Raw genomic sequence first — 17,500 nt, forward strand, 5'->3', positions numbered from 1 at the left:
TCCTGTTTATACACACACATCCTGTTTATACACACACATCCTGTTAATACACACATATCCTGTTTATACTTTACACACACATCCTGTTTATACTTTACACACATATCCTGTGTTTATACTTTACACACATATCCTGTTTATACACACACATCCTGTTTATACACACATCCTGTTTATACTTTACACACACATCCTGTTTATACTTTACACACATATCCTGTTTATACACACACATCCTGTTTATACACACACATCCTGTTTATACACACACATCCTGTTTATACACACATATCCTGTTTATACACACATCCTGTTTATACACACACATCCTGTTTATACACACATATCCTGTTTATACTTTACACACACATCCTGTTTATACACACACATCCTGTTTATACACACACATCCTGTTTATACACACACATCCTGTTTATACACACACATCCTGTTTATACACACACATCCTGTTTATACACACATATCCTGTTTATACTTTACACACACATCCTGTTTATACTTTACACACATATCCTGTGTTTATACTTTACACACATATCCTGTTTATACACACATCCTGTTTATACACACATATCCTGTTTATACTTTATACTGTTTATACTTTATGGGCAACATAAACCTACATAGAAAATGGTAATTGTGTGACTTCGGTATTACTTACTGAAGCTGTTGTTAAACTAAGGTTTTTATTCTAAGAGAAACTTGGACTTCAATTCGGGTGGAAATGCTCTTCCTGTAGCCTGTATCAACCAGTCGCATTGCACCTGAGTGGCACAGTAGTCTAAGACACTGCATCACAGTGCACACTGCTTGCTATAGATGCTGGTTGCCAACCGTAACTGGGAGGTGGCGGCAGGCCTTTGGTTTCTCTCCCTCTTAAAAACAGAAATAAATCATTCTAAATAACAAACTGGCTTTATTAACAAATAGGTAACAATGTCTTCGGGCAAGTCAGTTATTAAGAACACATTCTTATTTTCAATGACGGCCTAGGAACAGTGGGTTAACTGCCTTGTTCAGTGGCAGAACGACTGATTTCTACCTTGTCAGCTTGGCGATTTAATCTTGCAACCTTTCGGTTACTGGCCCAACGCTTTAACCACTAGGCTACCTGCTCTAACCACCAGGCTACCTGCTCTAACCACTAGGCTACCTGCTCTAACCACGAGGCTACCTGCTCTAACCACTAGGCTACCTGCTCTAACCACTAGGCTACCGGCTTTAACCACGAGGCTACCTGCTCTAACCACTAGGCTACCTGCTCTAACCACTAGGCTACCTGCTCTAACCACTAGGCTACTGGCTTTAACCACTAGGCTCCTGCCTCTAACCACTAGGCTCTAACCACTAGGCTCCCTGCCTCTAACCACTAGGCTCTAACCACTAGGCTACCTGCTCTAACCACTAGGCTACCTGCTCTAACCACTAGGCTACCTGCTCTAACCACGAGGCTACCTGCTCTAACCACTAGGCTCCCTGCCTGTAATCACTAGGCTCTAACCACTAGGCTACCTGCTCTAACCACTAGGCTACCTGCTCTAACCACTAGGCTACCTGCTCTAACCACGAGGCTACCTGCTCTAACCACTAGACTACCTGCTCTAACCACTAGACTACCTGCTCTAACCACTAGGCTCCCTGCTCTAACCACTAGGCTACCTGCTCTAACCACTAGGCTACCTGCTCTAACCACTAGGCTACCTGCTCTAACCACTAGGCTACCTCCTCTAACCACTAGGCTACCTGCTCTAACCACTAGGCTACCTCCTCTAACCACTAGGCTCCCTGCTCTAACCACTAGGCTACCTGCTCTAACCACTAGGCTACCTGCTCTAACCACTAGGCTCCCTCCTCTAACCACTAGGCTACCTGCTCTAACCACTAGGCTACCTGCTCTAACCACGAGGCTACCTGCTCTAACCACTAGACTACCTGCTCTAACCACTAGACTACCTGCTCTAACCACTAGGCTCCTGCTCTAACCACTAGGCTACCTGCTCTAACCACTAGGCTACCTGCTCTAACCACTAGGCTACCTGCTCTAACCACTAGGCTACCTCCTCTAACCACTAGGCTACCTGCTCTAACCACTAGGCTACCTCCTCTAACCACTAGGCTCCCTGCTCTAACCACTAGGCTACCTCCTCTAACCACTAGGCTCCCTGCTCTAACCACTAACAAATAAATAAGCATAAATATGGGTTGTATTTACAATGGTGTTTGTTCTTCACTTGTTGCCCTTTTCTTGTGGCAACAGGTCACAAATCTTGCTGCTGTGATGGCAGAAGACGGTGGTATTTCACCCAGTAGATATGGGAGTTTATTAAAATGGGAATTATTTGTGTATCTGAGGGAAATATGGTCGTACTTTCAGCAGAAGGAAGTTTACAGTGGCTCCACTAAAAGTGTTATTCTGACTTAGAGGTAATTTGTGGTTGAATACGTTTCCCTGTGTCACTACTTGACTCCTCCCTGTGCTGCTCCAGACCACCACTAGGGGGAGTTAGAGCACTGATTCCCAAGGCGCTACTGTGCTGCTCCAGACCACCACTAGGGGGAGTTAGAGCACTGAGTCCCAATGCGCTACTGTGCTGCTCCAGACCACCACAAGGGGGAGTTAGAGCACTGAGTCCCAAGGCGCTACTGCGCTGCTCCAGACCACCACAAGGGGGAGTTAGAGCACTGAGTCCCAAGGCGCTACTGTGCTGCTCCAGACCACCACTAGACACACATATCCTGCTTATACTATACACACATATCCTGTTTATACTTTACACACATATCCTGTGTTTATACTTTACACACATATCCTGTTTATACTTTACACATATATCCTGTTTATACTTTACACACATATCCTATTTATACTTTACACACACATCCTGTTTATATACACATATCCTATGTTTATACTTTACACACATATCCTGTTTATACTGTACACACATATCCTGTTTATACTTTACACACATATCCTGTGTTTATACTTTACACACATATCCTGTTTATACTTTACACACATATCCTGTTTATACTTTACACACATATCCTGTTTATACTATACACACATATCCTGTTTATACTTTACACACATATCCTGTGTTTATACTTTACACACATATCCTGTTTATACTTTACACACATATCCTGTGTTTATACTTTACACACATATCCTGTTTATACTTTACACACATATCCTGTGTTTATACTTTACACACATATCCTATTTCTACTTTACACACACATCCTGTTTATATACACATATCCTATGTTTATACTTTACACACATATCCTGTTCATACTTTACACACATATCCTGTTTATACTTTACACACATATCCTGTTTATACTTTACACACATATCCTGTGTTTATACTTTACACACATATCCTGTTTATACTTTACACACATATCCTGTTTATACTTTACACACATATCCTGTTTATACTATACACACATATCCTGTTTATACTATACACACATATCCTGTGTTTATACTTTACACACATATCCTGTTTATACTATACACACATATCCTGTTTATACTTTACACACATATCCTGTGTTTATACTTTACACACATATCCTGTTTATACTTTACACACATATCCTGTGTTTATACTTTACACACATATCCTGTTTATATTTTACACACATATCCTGTTTATACTGTACACACATATCCTGTGTTTATACTTTACACACATATCCTGTTGATACTTTACACACATATCCTGTTTATACTTTACACACATATCCTGTTTATACTTTACACACATATCCTGTGTTTATACTTTACACACATATCCTGTTTATACTTTACACATATATCCTGTTTATACTGTACACACATATCCTGTGTTTATACTTTACACACATATCCTGTTTATACTTTACACACATATCCTGTTTATACTTTACACACATATCCTGTTTATACTTTACACACATATCCTGTGTTTATACTTTACACACATATCCTGTTTATACTTTACACATATATCCTGTTTATACTTTACACACATATCCTGTGTTTATACTTTACACACATATCCTATTTCTACTTTACACACACATCCTGTTTATATACACATATCCTATGTTTATACTTTACACACATATCCTGTTCATACTTTACACACATATCCTGTTTATACTTTACACACATATCCTGTTTATACTTTACACACATATCCTGTGTTTATACTTTACACACATATCCTGTTTATACTTTACACACATATCCTGTTTATACTTTACACACATATCCTGTTTATACTATACACACATATCCTGTTTATACTATACACACATATCCTGTGTTTATACTTTACACACATATCCTGTTTATACTATACATAAATATTCCTGTTTATACTAGACACACATATCCTGTTTATACTATACACACATATCCTGTTTATACTTTACACACATATCCTGTGTTTATACTTTACACACATATCCTGTTTATACTTTACACACATATCCTGTGTTTATACTTTACACACATATCCTGTTTATACTTTACACACATATCCTGTTTATACTTTACACACATATCCTGTTTATACACACATATCCTGTTTATACTTTACACACACATCCTATGTTTATACTTTACACACATATCCTGTTTATACTTTACACACACATCCTGTTTATACTTTACACACATATCCTGTTTATACACACACATCCTGTTTATACTTTACACACATATCCTGTTTATACTTTACACACACATCCTGTTTATACTTTACACACACATCCTGTTTATACTTTACACACACATCCTGTTTATACACACATATCCTGTTTATACACACATATCCTGTTTATACACACACATCCTGTTTATACTTTACACACACATATCCTGTTTATACTTTACACACACATCCTGTTTATACTTTACACACATATCCTGTTTATACACACACATCCTGTTTATACACACACATCCTGTTTATACACACATCCTGTTTATACACACATATCCTGTTTATACACACACATCCTGTTTATACACACACATCCTGTTAATACACACATATCCTGTTTATACTTTACACACACATCCTGTTTATACTTTACACACATATCCTGTTTATACACACACATCCTGTTTATACACACACATCCTGTTTATACACACATATCCTGTTTATACTTTACACACACATCCTGTTTATACTTTACACACATATCCTGTTTATACACACACATCCTGTTTATACACACACATCCTGTTTATGCACACACATCCTGTTTATACACACATATCCTGTTTATACACACATCCTGTTTATACACACACATCCTGTTTATACACACATATCCTGTTTATACTTTACACACACATCCTGTTTATACACACACATCCTGTTTATACACACACATCCCGTTTATACACACACATCCTGTTTATACACACACATCCTGTTCATACACACACATCCTGTTTATACACACATATCCTGTTTATACTTTACACACACATCCTGTTTATACTTTACACACATATCCTGTTTATACTTTACACACATATCCTGTTTATACACACATCCTGTTTATACACACATATCCTGTTTATACTTTATACTGTTTATACTTTATGGGCAACATAAACCTACATAGAAAATGGTAATTGTGTGACTTCGGTATTACTTACTGAAGCTGTTGTTAAACTAAGGTTTTTATTCTAAGAGAAACTTGGACTTCAATTCGGGTGGAAATGCTCTTCCTGTAGCCTGTATCAACCAGTCGCATTGCACCTGAGTGGCACAGTAGTCTAAGACACTGCATCACAGTGCACACTGCTTGCTATAGATGCTGGTTGCCAACCGTAACTGGGAGGTGGCGGCAGGCCTTTGGTTTCTCTCCCTCTTAAAAACAGAAATAAATCATTCTAAATAACAAACTGGCTTTATTAACAAATAGGTAACAATGTCTTCGGGCAAGTCAGTTATTAAGAACAAATTCTTATTTTCAATGACGGCCTAGGAACAGTGGGTTAACTGCCTTGTTCAGTGGCAGAACGACTGATTTCTACCTTGTCAGCTTGGCGATTTAATCTTGCAACCTTTCGGTTACTGGCCCAACGCTTTAACCACTAGGCTACCTGCTCTAACCACCAGGCTACCTGCTCTAACCACTAGGCTACCTGCTCTAACCACGAGGCTACCTGCTCTAACCACGAGGCTACCTGCTCTAACCACTAGGCTACCGGCTTTAACCACGAGGCTACCTGCTCTAACCACTAGGCTACCTGCTCTAACCACTAGGCTACCTGCTCTAACCACTAGGCTACCGGCTTTAACCACTAGGCTCCCTGCCTCTAACCACTAGGCTCTAACCACTAGGCTCCCTGCCTCTAACCACTAGGCTCTAACCACTAGGCTACCTGCTCTAACCACTAGGCTACCTGCTCTAACCACTAGGCTACCTGCTCTAACCACGAGGCTACCTGCTCTAACCACTAGGCTCCTGCCTGTAATCACTAGGCTCTAACCACTAGGCTACCTGCTCTAACCACTAGGCTACCTGCTCTAACCACTAGGCTACCTGCTCTAACCACGAGGCTACCTGCTCTAACCACTAGACTACCTGCTCTAACCACTAGACTACCTGCTCTAACCACTAGGCTCCTGCTCTAACCACTAGGCTACCTGCTCTAACCACTAGGCTACCTGCTCTAACCACTAGGCTACCTCCTCTAACCACTAGGCTACCTGCTCTAACCACTAGGCTAACCACCTCCTGCTCTAACCACTAGGCTACCTGCTCTAACCACTAGGCTACCTGCTCTAACCACTAGGCTACCTGCTCTAACCACTAGGCTACCTGCTCTAACCACTAGGCTACCTCCTCTAACCACTAGGCTCCCTGCTCTAACCACTAGGCTACCTGCTCTAATCACTAGGCTACCTGCTCTAACCACGAGGCTACCTGCTCTAACCACTAGGCTACCTGTTCTAACCACTAGGCTACCTGCTCTAACCACTAGGCTACCTGCTCTAACCACTAGGCTACCTGCTCTAACCACGAGGCTACCTGCTCTAACCACTAGGCTACCTGCTCTAACCACGAGGCTAGCTGCTCTAACCATGAGGCTACCTGCTCTAACCACTAGGCTACCTGCTCTAACCACTAGGCTACCTGCTACCTGCTACCTGTCTCTGTCTGTCTGTCTGTCTGTCTGTCTGTCTGTCTGTCTGTCTGTCTGTCTGTCTGTCTGTCTGTCTGTCTGTCTCTGTCTCTGTCTCTGTCTCTGTCTCTGTGTCTGTGTCTGTGTCTGTGTCTCTATATCTGTGTGTGTCTATCTGTGTCTCAATCTATGTGTGTGTCCCTATATCTGTCTCTATCTCTGTGTGCATCTCAACAGCCTAAAGTTGTTTCCTCTCGTCGTCTCCTCTCCTTGTTGTCTATCCTTGTTTCCCCTCCTTGTCTCCTCTTCTCCTCTCCTCTATAAAGACTCGCCACTCCAGACTTCAGAATCAAATCACTTTTATTATTAAACCAAGAGAAACCATAGAAACCAATAAACTACTCTTGATCGATTCGGTGCTCTGACTTTACAGCTCGTCTTTAGACGTCTCATTGGCTGGCGGTGGCGATGACTCATCAGTGACCTGTCAGAAGCAGAGAGGGGATTGGTCAAGAGAGCTGGAGTGGGAGGTGTTTGTATTCACAGTGACAGGGGATTGGTCAGAAGAGCTTAGAGTGGGAGGGGTTTGCATAATTAGTCAGGTAAGTTCAACTTCACCTCCTCTTCATCTTCATTATCCTCATCCTCCTCTTCCACCTTCGGAAGCTGTCCTCCATTGTCCAGGAACATAGCAAACATCTCCAAGTCTCTGGTCCCACTGTACTCTACCTCCTACACACAGAGAGAGAGAGAGAGAGACAGAGGGTATTGTTATAGTAGACAGACTTTCAGGTGTGACTGGTTTTTATCATGATGCCTGACTGTTCAAATCTCTTCCTCATTGCTCTCCAACACACACACACAGTGTAGTTTGTGATAGAGGTGTGACAGTGTAGTCTTTCTATCCTTCCGATAGATTGTGTGTGACTCCCTCCAGGGTCAGAGGTTAAGGGTTAAAGGTTACCTTGCTGTCTTCTCCAGCAGGGTAGTATCGTAGCGTAGGGAAGCCAGACATAGACACTCCCTATACCCGTTTGTTTAGGGTCAGAGGTTAAGGTTAAGGTCAGAGGTTAAAGGTTACCTTGCTGTCTTCTCCAGCAGGGTAGTATCGTAGTGTAGGGAAGCCAGACACAGACACTCCCTCCACCTCATTGGTCGTGGCGTCGATCTTGGCAATGATGATGTCATCCCGGTCAGCGTACTTCTCTGCCAGCTTCTCCCAGACAGGAGCCAGCTCCTTACAGTGACCGCACCATGGGGCATCTACACACAGGCACACCATCTTTAGCTAACGTTCGCTAGCTAGTTAGGGTTTGGGTTACTTCTCTGCCAGCTTCTCCCAGACAGGAACCAGCTCCTTACAGTGACCGCACCATGGGGCATCTACACACAGGCACACTATCTTTAGCTAACGTTCGCTAGCTAGTTAGGGTTTGGGTTACTTTTCTTTTCAGAGAGGATTTATTATGCCACGCCTTGGAAGTTGAACTGCTGATGATTGACACAGGGATGGTTGACTTACAGAACTCTACGAAGACATTCTTGTTGTTGTCGAGGGCGACAGCCTCAAAGTTCTTCCCGACCAGAACTTTAACGGGTCCTTTATCCCAGTCCTCTGGTACCTCCTCGCTTAGCAGGTGAGACTGTAACCACAACACACAGTTATACTCTAACCTCTAACCCCTGACCTCTAACCCATAACCTCTAACCCCTGAACTCTAACCCATAACCTCTCATCTCTAACCCTTGACCACTAATCTCTGATCTCTAACCCTTGACCACTAACCTCTAACCCCTGACCTCTAACCCATAACCTCTCATCTCTAACCCTTGACCACTAATCTCTGATCTCTAACCCTTGACCACTAACCTCTAACCCCTGACCTCTAACCCATAACCTCTCATCTCTAACCCTTGACCACTAATCTCTGATCTCTAACTCCTGACCACTAACCTCTAACCCCTGACCTCTAACCTTAAACTCCTGACCCCTAACCCCTGACCCTTATCCCAGTCCTCAGGTACATTCTCACTGAGAAAGTGAGCCTGGAACCATAACAAACAATTAGACCCTAATCCTGACCTCTGAACTTTACACCCTGTGTGGCTGTAGGGGTACGTGTGAACTGGTTGGCTGGCTATAGTGGTGGGAGTATTGTGATTGGCTAGCTCTAGCAGTAGGAGTGATGTGACTGGCTAGCTCTAGTAGTAGGAGTGATGTGACTGGCTAGCTCTAGTAGTAGGAGTGATGTGACTGGCTAGCTCTAGTAGTAGGAGTGATGTGACTGGCTAGCTCTAGTAGTAGGAGTGATGTGATTGGCTAGCTCTAGCAGTAGGAGTGATGTGACTGGCTAGCTCTAGTAGTAGGAGTGATGTGACTGGCTAGCTCTAGTAGTAGGAGTGATGTGACTGGCTAGCTCTAGTAGTAGGAGTGATGTGATTGGCTAAGTCTAGTAGTAGGAGTGATGGGATTGCCTAAGTCTAGTAGTAGGAGTGATGTGATTGGCTAAGTCTAGTAGTAGGAGTGATGTGATTGGCTAAGTCTAGTAGTAGGAGTGATGGGATTGCCTAAGTCTAGTAGTAGGAGTGATGTGATTGGCTAAATCTAGTAGTATGTGTTATGTGATTAGCTAGCGCTAGTAGTATGTGTTATGTGATTAGCTAGCGCTAGTAGTAGGAGTGATATGATTGGTTGGGTGGTTGTTTACCTTCACGGTTCCGTCCAGAACTCCCTGACAGAACGTTTGGAGTGTGGCGGCCGTTATCTGTCCAATCAGAGCGAACTTCTTGGTGGTGTCGGTGTTGATGATGCGTACAGTGGGGGCGTCGCCCTCGGAAAGACCGAAGTACTTCAGGACATGACTGACTGGTCCCGTTACATCTATAATTATGAACAATACCTACACACACACACAGACACACACAGACACACACACACACAGACACACACACAGACACACACAGACACACACACACACACACACACACACACACACACACACACACACACACACACACACACACACACACACACACACACACACACACACACACACACACACACACACGTCATTGCCCATACCAAGGAAAACCTTGAAAAACCATGACAATCTGCTGCTGAACAATGTACTGAATATAGTAGTATACTGTATATAGTAGTGTGTAGTAGTATAGTGTAGTAGTATACTGTATATAGTAGTAGTATACTTTATATAGTGGTGTGTAGTAGTAGTCTACTGTATATAGCAGTGTGTAGTAGTAGTATACTTTATATAGTAGTGTGTAGTAGTAGTATACTGTAGTAGTATACTGTATATAGTAGTGTGTAGTAGAATACTGTAGTAGTATACTGTATATAGTAGTAGTATACTGTATATAGTAGTGTGTAGTAGTATACTGTATATAGTAGTAGTATACTGTATATAGTAGTGTGTAGTAGTATACTGTATATAGTAGTGTGTAGTAGTATACTGTATATAGTAGTGTGTAGTAGTAGTATACTGTATATAGTAGTGTGTAGTAGTAGTATACTGTATATAGTAGTGTGTAGTAGTATACTGTATATAGTAGTGTGTAGTAGTATACTGTATACTGTATATAGTAGTGTGTAGTAGTAGTATACTTTATATAGTAGTGTAGTAGTAGTAGTATACTGTATATAGTAGTAGTATACTGTATATAGTAGTAGTATACTGTATATAGTAGTGTGTAGTAGTAGTATACTGTATATAGCAGTGTGTAGTAGTAGTATACTTTATATAGTAGTGTAGTAGTAGTATACTGTATATATTTTTATTATTTTTATTTCACCTTTATTTAACCAGGTAGGCTAGTTGAGAACACCTTTATTTAACCAGGTAGGCTAGTTGAGAACACCTTTATTTAACCAGGTAGGCTAGTTGAGAACACCTTTATTTAACCAGGTAGGCTAGTTGAGAACACCTTTATTTAACCAGGTAGGCCAGTTGAGAACACCTTTATTTAACCAGGTAGGCCAGTTGAGAACACCTTTATTTAACCAGGTAGGCCAGTTGAGAACACCTTTATTTAACCAGGTAGGCCAGTTGAGAACACCTTTATTTAACCAGGTAGGCCAGTTGAGAACACCTTTATTTAACCAGGTAGGCCAGTTGAGAACACCTTTATTTAACCAGGTAGGCCAGTTGAGAACACCTTTATTTAACCAGGTAGGCCAGTTGAGAACACCTTTATTTAACCAGGTAGGCTAGTTGAGAACACCTTTATTTAACCAGGTAGGCTAGTTGAGAACACCTTTATTTAACCAGGTAGGCTAGTTGAGAACACCTTTATTTAACCAGGTAGACTAGTTGAGAACACCTTTATTTAACCAGGTAGACTAGTTGAGAACACATTTATTTAACCAGGTAGACTAGTTGAGAACACCTTTATTTAACCAGGTAGGCTAGTTGAGAACACCTTTATTTAACCAGGTAGGCTAGTTGAGAACACCTTTATTTAACCAGGTAGGCTAGTTGAGAACACCTTTATTTAACCAGGTAGGCTAGTTGAGAACACCTTTATTTAACCAGGTAGGCTAGTTGAGAACACCTTTATTTAACCAGGTAGGCTAGTTGAGAACACCTTTATTTAACCAGGTAGGCTAGTTGAGAACACCTTTATTTAACCAGGTAGGCTAGTTGAGAACACCTTTATTTAACCAGGTAGGCTCGTTGAGAACACCTTTATTTAACCAGGCAGGCTAGTTGAGAACAAGTTCTCATTTGCAACTGCGACCTGGCCAAGATAAAGCGTAGCAATTCGACACATACAACAACACAGAGTTACACATGGAATAAACAAAACATACAGTCAATAATACAGTAGAACAAAAGAAAACAAAAAGTCTATATACAGTGAGTGTAAGTGAGGTAAGTTAAGGAAATAAATAGGCCATGGTGGCGAAGTAATTACAATATAGCAATTAAACACTGGAATGGTAGATCGGCAGAAGATGAATGTGCAGGTAGAGATACTGGGGTGCAAAGGAGCAAAATAAATAAATAAATACAGTATGGGGATGAGGTAGGTAGATAGATGGGCTGTTTATAGATGGGCTATGTACAGGTGCAGTGATCTGTAAGCTGCTCTGACAGCTGGTGCTTAAAGCTAGTGAGGGAGATATGAGTCACCAGCTTCAGAGATTTTTGCAATTCGTTCCAGTTATGGGCAGCAGAGAACTGGAAGGAAAGACGACCAAAGGAGGAATTGGCTTTGGGGGTGACCAGTGAGATATACCTGCTGGAGCGCGTGCTACGAGTGGGTGCTGCTATGGTGACCAGTAAGCTGAGATAAGGCGGGGCTTTACCTAGCAGAGACTTATAGATAACCTGTAGCCAGTGGGTTTGGTGACGAGTATGAAGTGAGGGCCACCCAACGAGAGCGTACATGTCACAGTGGTGGGTAGTGTATGGGGCTTTGGTGACAAAACGGATGGCACTGTGATAGACTGCATCCAGTTTGTTGAGTAGAGTGTTGGAGGCTATTTTATAGATGACATCACCGAAGTCGAGGATCGGTAGGATGGTCAGTTTTACGAGGGTATGTTTGGCAGCATGAGTGAAGGATGCTTTGTTGCGATATAGGAAGCCGATTCTAGATTTAATTTTGGATTGGAGATGCTTAATGTGAGTCTGGAAGGAGAGTTTACAGTCTAACCAGACACCCAGGTATTTGTAGTTGTCCACGTATTCTAAGTCAGAGCGGTCCAGAGTAGTGATGCTGGACAGGCGGGCAGGTGCAGGTAGCGATCGTTTGAAGAGCATGTATTTAGTTTTACGAGCATTTAAAAGCAGTTGGAGGCCATGGAAGGAGAGTTGTATGGCATTGAAGCTCGTCTGGAGGTTAGTTAACACAGTATCCAAAGAGGGGTCAGAAGTATACAGAATGGTGTCGTCTGCGTAGAGGTGGATCAGAGAATCACCAGCAGCAAGAGCAACATCATTGATGTATACAGAAAAGAGAGTCGGCCCGAGAATTGAACCCTGTGGCACCCCCATAGAGACCGCCAGAGGTCCGGACAACAGGCCCTCCGATTTGACGGTTATGATGTCGTTTAGAACCTTGAGCGTGGCTGAGGTGCACCCGTGACCAGCTCTGAAACCAGATTGCATAGCGGAGAAGGTTTGTTGGGATTCGAAATGGTCAGTAATCTGTTTGTTAAAATTGGCTTTCAAAGACCTTAGAAATACAGGGTAGGATAGATATACTGTAGGTCTGTAGCAGTTTGGGTCTAGAGCAGGGGTGTCAAACTCATTTCGCATCGTGGGCCACATACGGCCTAGGGAGATGTCAAGTGGGCCGGACCATTAAAATTATACCATACTCTGCTATAAATAACCAAAATATCATGTCTTTCCTTTGTTTTGGTGTAAAGAAGCACAAGAACATTAGGAAAATATTGAAATTTAATGAACTATCCTTTTACAAAACATTTCATGAAACACCTCATATTTCCTTAGACAAATGTGCAATTTACTTTTATCATTCACAAATATGCATTGCAACTGATCCCACTGATTGTACAAAGGCACAAAACTTTAATTGGTACTGAAAAATATAGTAATGCACTTTAAGATTAAATGAGACTTTTAAAGAAAGGAATTTTTAAACCACTTACACATACGCATATAAAATCTAAATGTAATCCCTGCGTACACCTTACAAACTAAGGAGAGTGATTTTAAATGTGTAATGAAGAAAGTGTTCGCCTGTCCTGTAAATCTGTAAACTTCATACATGAAACATACATACACATACAATACATACTGAAAATGTATGGAGTTGTATGAACAGTAGAATTCCATCACACAACTTTTGTTTTGAAGCTGCTGACTAACATTAAAGTGCACATTTTTTAAATCACCACAGTAAGGATTCATCTTCACAGAGCTGTATTCTTTCAATGCAAACAGTATCTAAGGCAGCATTTTAAAGGTGTTAGTCTAGTCTGGACTTGTATTTGTACCTGAAACTTGGCATCTTTTGGCCTGTACAAGTGCATCAACACCAGGTGTCATGTCCTGACTAGCTGTCACTTTCAGAATGTCATTTAAGTGCTTGTTTGTGAGCCTTGAACGCATTTTTGTTTTATTGATATTCATCACTGAGAAAATTTGTTCACAAAGGTAGGTTGTCCCAAACATGCACAAAATTTTAGCAGCCAGGGCTGTTAATTTGGGGTACCCTGGTAGTAGATACTGATAAAATCTGTCCAGACCTAGAGGCAAATTTGCCCTTCAAATCTGCCGAGTATTCCTCGTCAGGCTAATATTGGCAAAAGCTTGTCGCTTCTCGGGACATACAAGTTCAGCCGCCTTCATCATGCATCGTTTAACAAAGTCACCGTCGGAATACGGCTTCGATGCTAATGCTATTTCGCTAGCAATTAGGTAGCTGGCTTTTACCGCTGCTTCACTGACTTCTCGGCTCTGGATGAAAGTTGACTGCTGTTTCCTCAGACCCGCCAGCAATTCGTTAATCTTATCTCTTCTCAGTTGTCCTTGCAAGCCGTCATATTTTTCGCTGTGATGAGTCTCGTAGTGGCGTCGAATATTATATTCCTTCAATACCGAAACTTGTTGCAAACACACCAAGCACAAAGGTTTTCCGTGCATCTCTGTAAATAAATAGGACGTGGTCCATTTTTCTTTGAAAATTCTACACTCCTTATCTACTTTTCTCCGTTTGGATAACGACATTTTGGCTAATGATATTAACAACGTCGTAACAAGCAGCAGATGGCGCATTGATACCGTCTGCTGTTTTCAGTCTGTCTCAGTGATGCGGCTTGTCTTCTACTCTGATGGAAAGAGTGCGCCCCTTAGCGGATAATCCATGAATTGCAGCGAATTAAAAATATTAATTCCATGTCTTTTATGCATTTTTTCCACTTTCAAATTATCCTGCGGGCCTGATCGAACCTCCTTGGGGGCCGGTTCCGGCCCGCGGGCCGTATGTTTGACACCCCTGGTCTAGAGTGTCTCCCCCTTTGAAGAGGGGGATGACCGCGGCAGCTTTCAATCTTTGGGAATCTCAGACGATACGAAAGAGAGGTTGAACAGGCTAGTAATAGGGGTTGCAACAATTTTGGCAGATAATTTTAGAAAGAGAGGGTCCAGATTGTCTAGCCCAGATTGGCAGTTAAGTTCCTAGGCCGTCATTGAAAATAAGAAATTGTTCTTAATTAACTGACTTGCCTAGTTAAATAAATGTAAAATAAAATAATTCACTGCCTCGTTGGAGATGTTAGGCCGACAGGAGGCAGTTTAATTTACTGCCCCGTTGGAGATGTTAGGCCGACAGGAGGCAGTTTAATTCACTGCCCCGTTGGAGATGTTAGGCCGACAGGAGGCAGTTTAATTCACTGCCCCGTTGGAGATGTTAGGCCGACAGGAGGCAGTTTAATTCACTGCCCCGTTGGAGATGTTAGGCCGACAGGAGGCAGTTTAATTCACTGCCCCGTTGGAGATGTTAGGCCGACAGGAGGCAGTTTAATTCACTGCCCCGTTGGAGATGTTAGGCCGACAGGAGGCAGTTTAATTCACTGCCCCGTTGGAGATGTTAGGCCGACAGGAGGCAGTTTAATTCACTGCCCCGTTGGAGATGTTAGGCCGACAGGAGGCAGTTTAATTCACTGCCCCGTTGGAGATGTTAGGCCGACAGGAGGCAGTTTAATTCACTGCCCCGTTGGAGATGTTAGGCCGACAGGAGGCAGTTTAATTCACTGCCCCGTTGGAGATGTTAGGCTGACAGGAGGCAGTTTAATTCACTGCCCCGTTGGAGATGTTAGGCTGACAGGAGGCAGTTTAATTCACTGCCCGTTGGAGATGTTAGGCCGACAGGAGGCAGTTTAATTCACTGCCCCGTTGGAGATGTTAGGCCGACAGGAGGCAGTTTAATTCACTGCCCGTTGGAGATGTTAGGCCGACAGGAGGCAGTTTAATTCACTGCCTCGTTGGAGATGTTAGGCCGACAGGAGGCAGTTTAATTCACTGCCCCGTTGGAGATGTTAGGCCGACAGGAGGCAGTTTAATTCACTGCCCCGTTGGAGATGTTAGGCCGACAGGAGGCAGTTTAATTCACTGCCCGTTGGAGATGTTAGGCCGACAGGAGGCAGTTTAATTCACTGCCCCGTTGGAGATGTTAGGCCGACAGGAGGCAGTTTAATTCACTGCCCCGTTGGAGATGTTAGGCCGACAGGAGGCAGTTTAATTCACTGCCCCGTTGGAGATGTTAGGCCGACAGGAGGCAGTTTAATTCACTGCCCCGTTGGAGATGTTAGGCCGACAGGAGGCAGTTTAATTCACTGCCCCGTTGGAGATGTTAGGCCGACAGGAGGCAGTTTAATTCACTGCCCCGTTGGAGATGTTAGGCCGACAGGAAGCAGTTTAATTCACTGCCCCGTTGGAGATGTTAGGCCGACAGGAGGCAGTTTAATTCACTGCCCCGTTGGAGATGTTAGGCCGACAGGAGGCAGTTTAATTCACTGCCCCGTTGGAGATGTTAGGCCGACAGGAGGCAGTTTAATTCACTGCCCCGTTGGAGATGTTAGGCCGACAGGAGGCAGTTTAATTCACTGCCCCGTTGGAGATGTTAGGCCGACAGGAGGCAGTTTAATTCACTGCCCCGTTGGAGATGTTAGGCCGACAGGAGGCAGTTTAATTCACTGCCCCGTTGGAGATGTTAGGCCGACAGGAGGCAGTTTAATTCACTGCCCCGTTGGAGATGTTAGGCCGACAGGAGGCAGTTTAATTCACTGCCCCGTTGGAGATGTTAGGCCGACAGGAGGCAGTTTAATTCACTGCCCCGTTGGAGATGTTAGGCCGACAGGAGGCAGTTTAATTCACTGCCCCGTTGGAGATGTTAGGCCGACAGGAGGCAGTTTAATTCACTGCCTCAAGCGAGATGTTAGGAGTTCATATCAAATCTGAGCATCTGACTGATCACTGCAGCTGTACATAGTCCATCTGGGAATAGCCAATCTACCTACCTCATCCCCATACTGTTTTTTATTTACTTTTCTTCTCTTTTGCACACTAGTATCTCTACTTGCACATCATCATCTGCTCATCTATCACTCCAGTGTTAATCTGCTAAATTGTAATTACTCAACTACTATGGCCTATGTATTATTGTATTGCCTTACATCCTCAGACACAGACAGGTCTACCCTGCCCTCATCAAACCTCCTCAGACACAGACAGGTCTCCTCCGCTCTCTCCACTGGCTTCCAGTTGAAGCTCGCATCCGCTACAAGACCATGGTGCTTGCCTACGGAGCTGTGAGGGGAACGGCACCTCAGTACCTCCA

At 42.9% G+C, this 17,500-nt stretch overlaps 1 protein-coding gene and 1 long non-coding RNA gene across 5 annotated transcripts in view; both read right to left on the reverse strand.

Annotated features, from left to right (window-relative positions):
• Positions 1–1,520: 1,520 nt before the first annotated feature.
• Positions 1,521–7,185, reverse strand: LOC127924841 (uncharacterized). 4 transcript variants are annotated; one of them, XR_008119028.1, is made up of 4 exons: positions 7,141–7,185; positions 6,693–6,755; positions 2,016–2,120; positions 1,521–1,785 (listed from the first exon to the last, which is right to left on the reverse strand). It is a non-coding gene; the product is annotated as an uncharacterized LOC127924841 (long non-coding RNA). The 4 variants fall into 4 exon arrangements; XR_008119027.1 differs by lacking the exon at positions 7,141–7,185 and adding an exon at positions 7,015–7,087; XR_008119026.1 differs by lacking the exon at positions 7,141–7,185 and adding an exon at positions 6,826–6,982.
• Positions 7,186–7,513: 328 nt separating this feature from the next.
• Positions 7,514–17,500, reverse strand: part of LOC127924844 (protein disulfide-isomerase A2-like) — a 16,966-nt gene continuing 6,979 nt past the window's right edge. Inside the window, exons 7-11 of the mRNA XM_052509458.1 lie at positions 9,880–10,071; positions 8,694–8,814; positions 8,253–8,434; positions 7,790–7,903; positions 7,514–7,655 (exon numbers count right to left, since the gene is read on the reverse strand). Of these exons, the coding sequence (XP_052365418.1) occupies positions 7,599–7,655; positions 7,790–7,903; positions 8,253–8,434; positions 8,694–8,814; positions 9,880–10,071 (666 nt within the window). The 3' untranslated portion in view covers positions 7,514–7,598. The remainder of the gene's footprint in view (positions 7,656–7,789; positions 7,904–8,252; positions 8,435–8,693; positions 8,815–9,879; positions 10,072–17,500) is intronic.

Source organism: Oncorhynchus keta, unplaced genomic scaffold (genome assembly GCF_023373465.1).
Source record: "Oncorhynchus keta strain PuntledgeMale-10-30-2019 unplaced genomic scaffold, Oket_V2 Un_contig_4633_pilon_pilon, whole genome shotgun sequence".
Classification (NCBI taxonomy): Eukaryota; Metazoa; Chordata; class Actinopteri; order Salmoniformes; family Salmonidae; genus Oncorhynchus; species Oncorhynchus keta.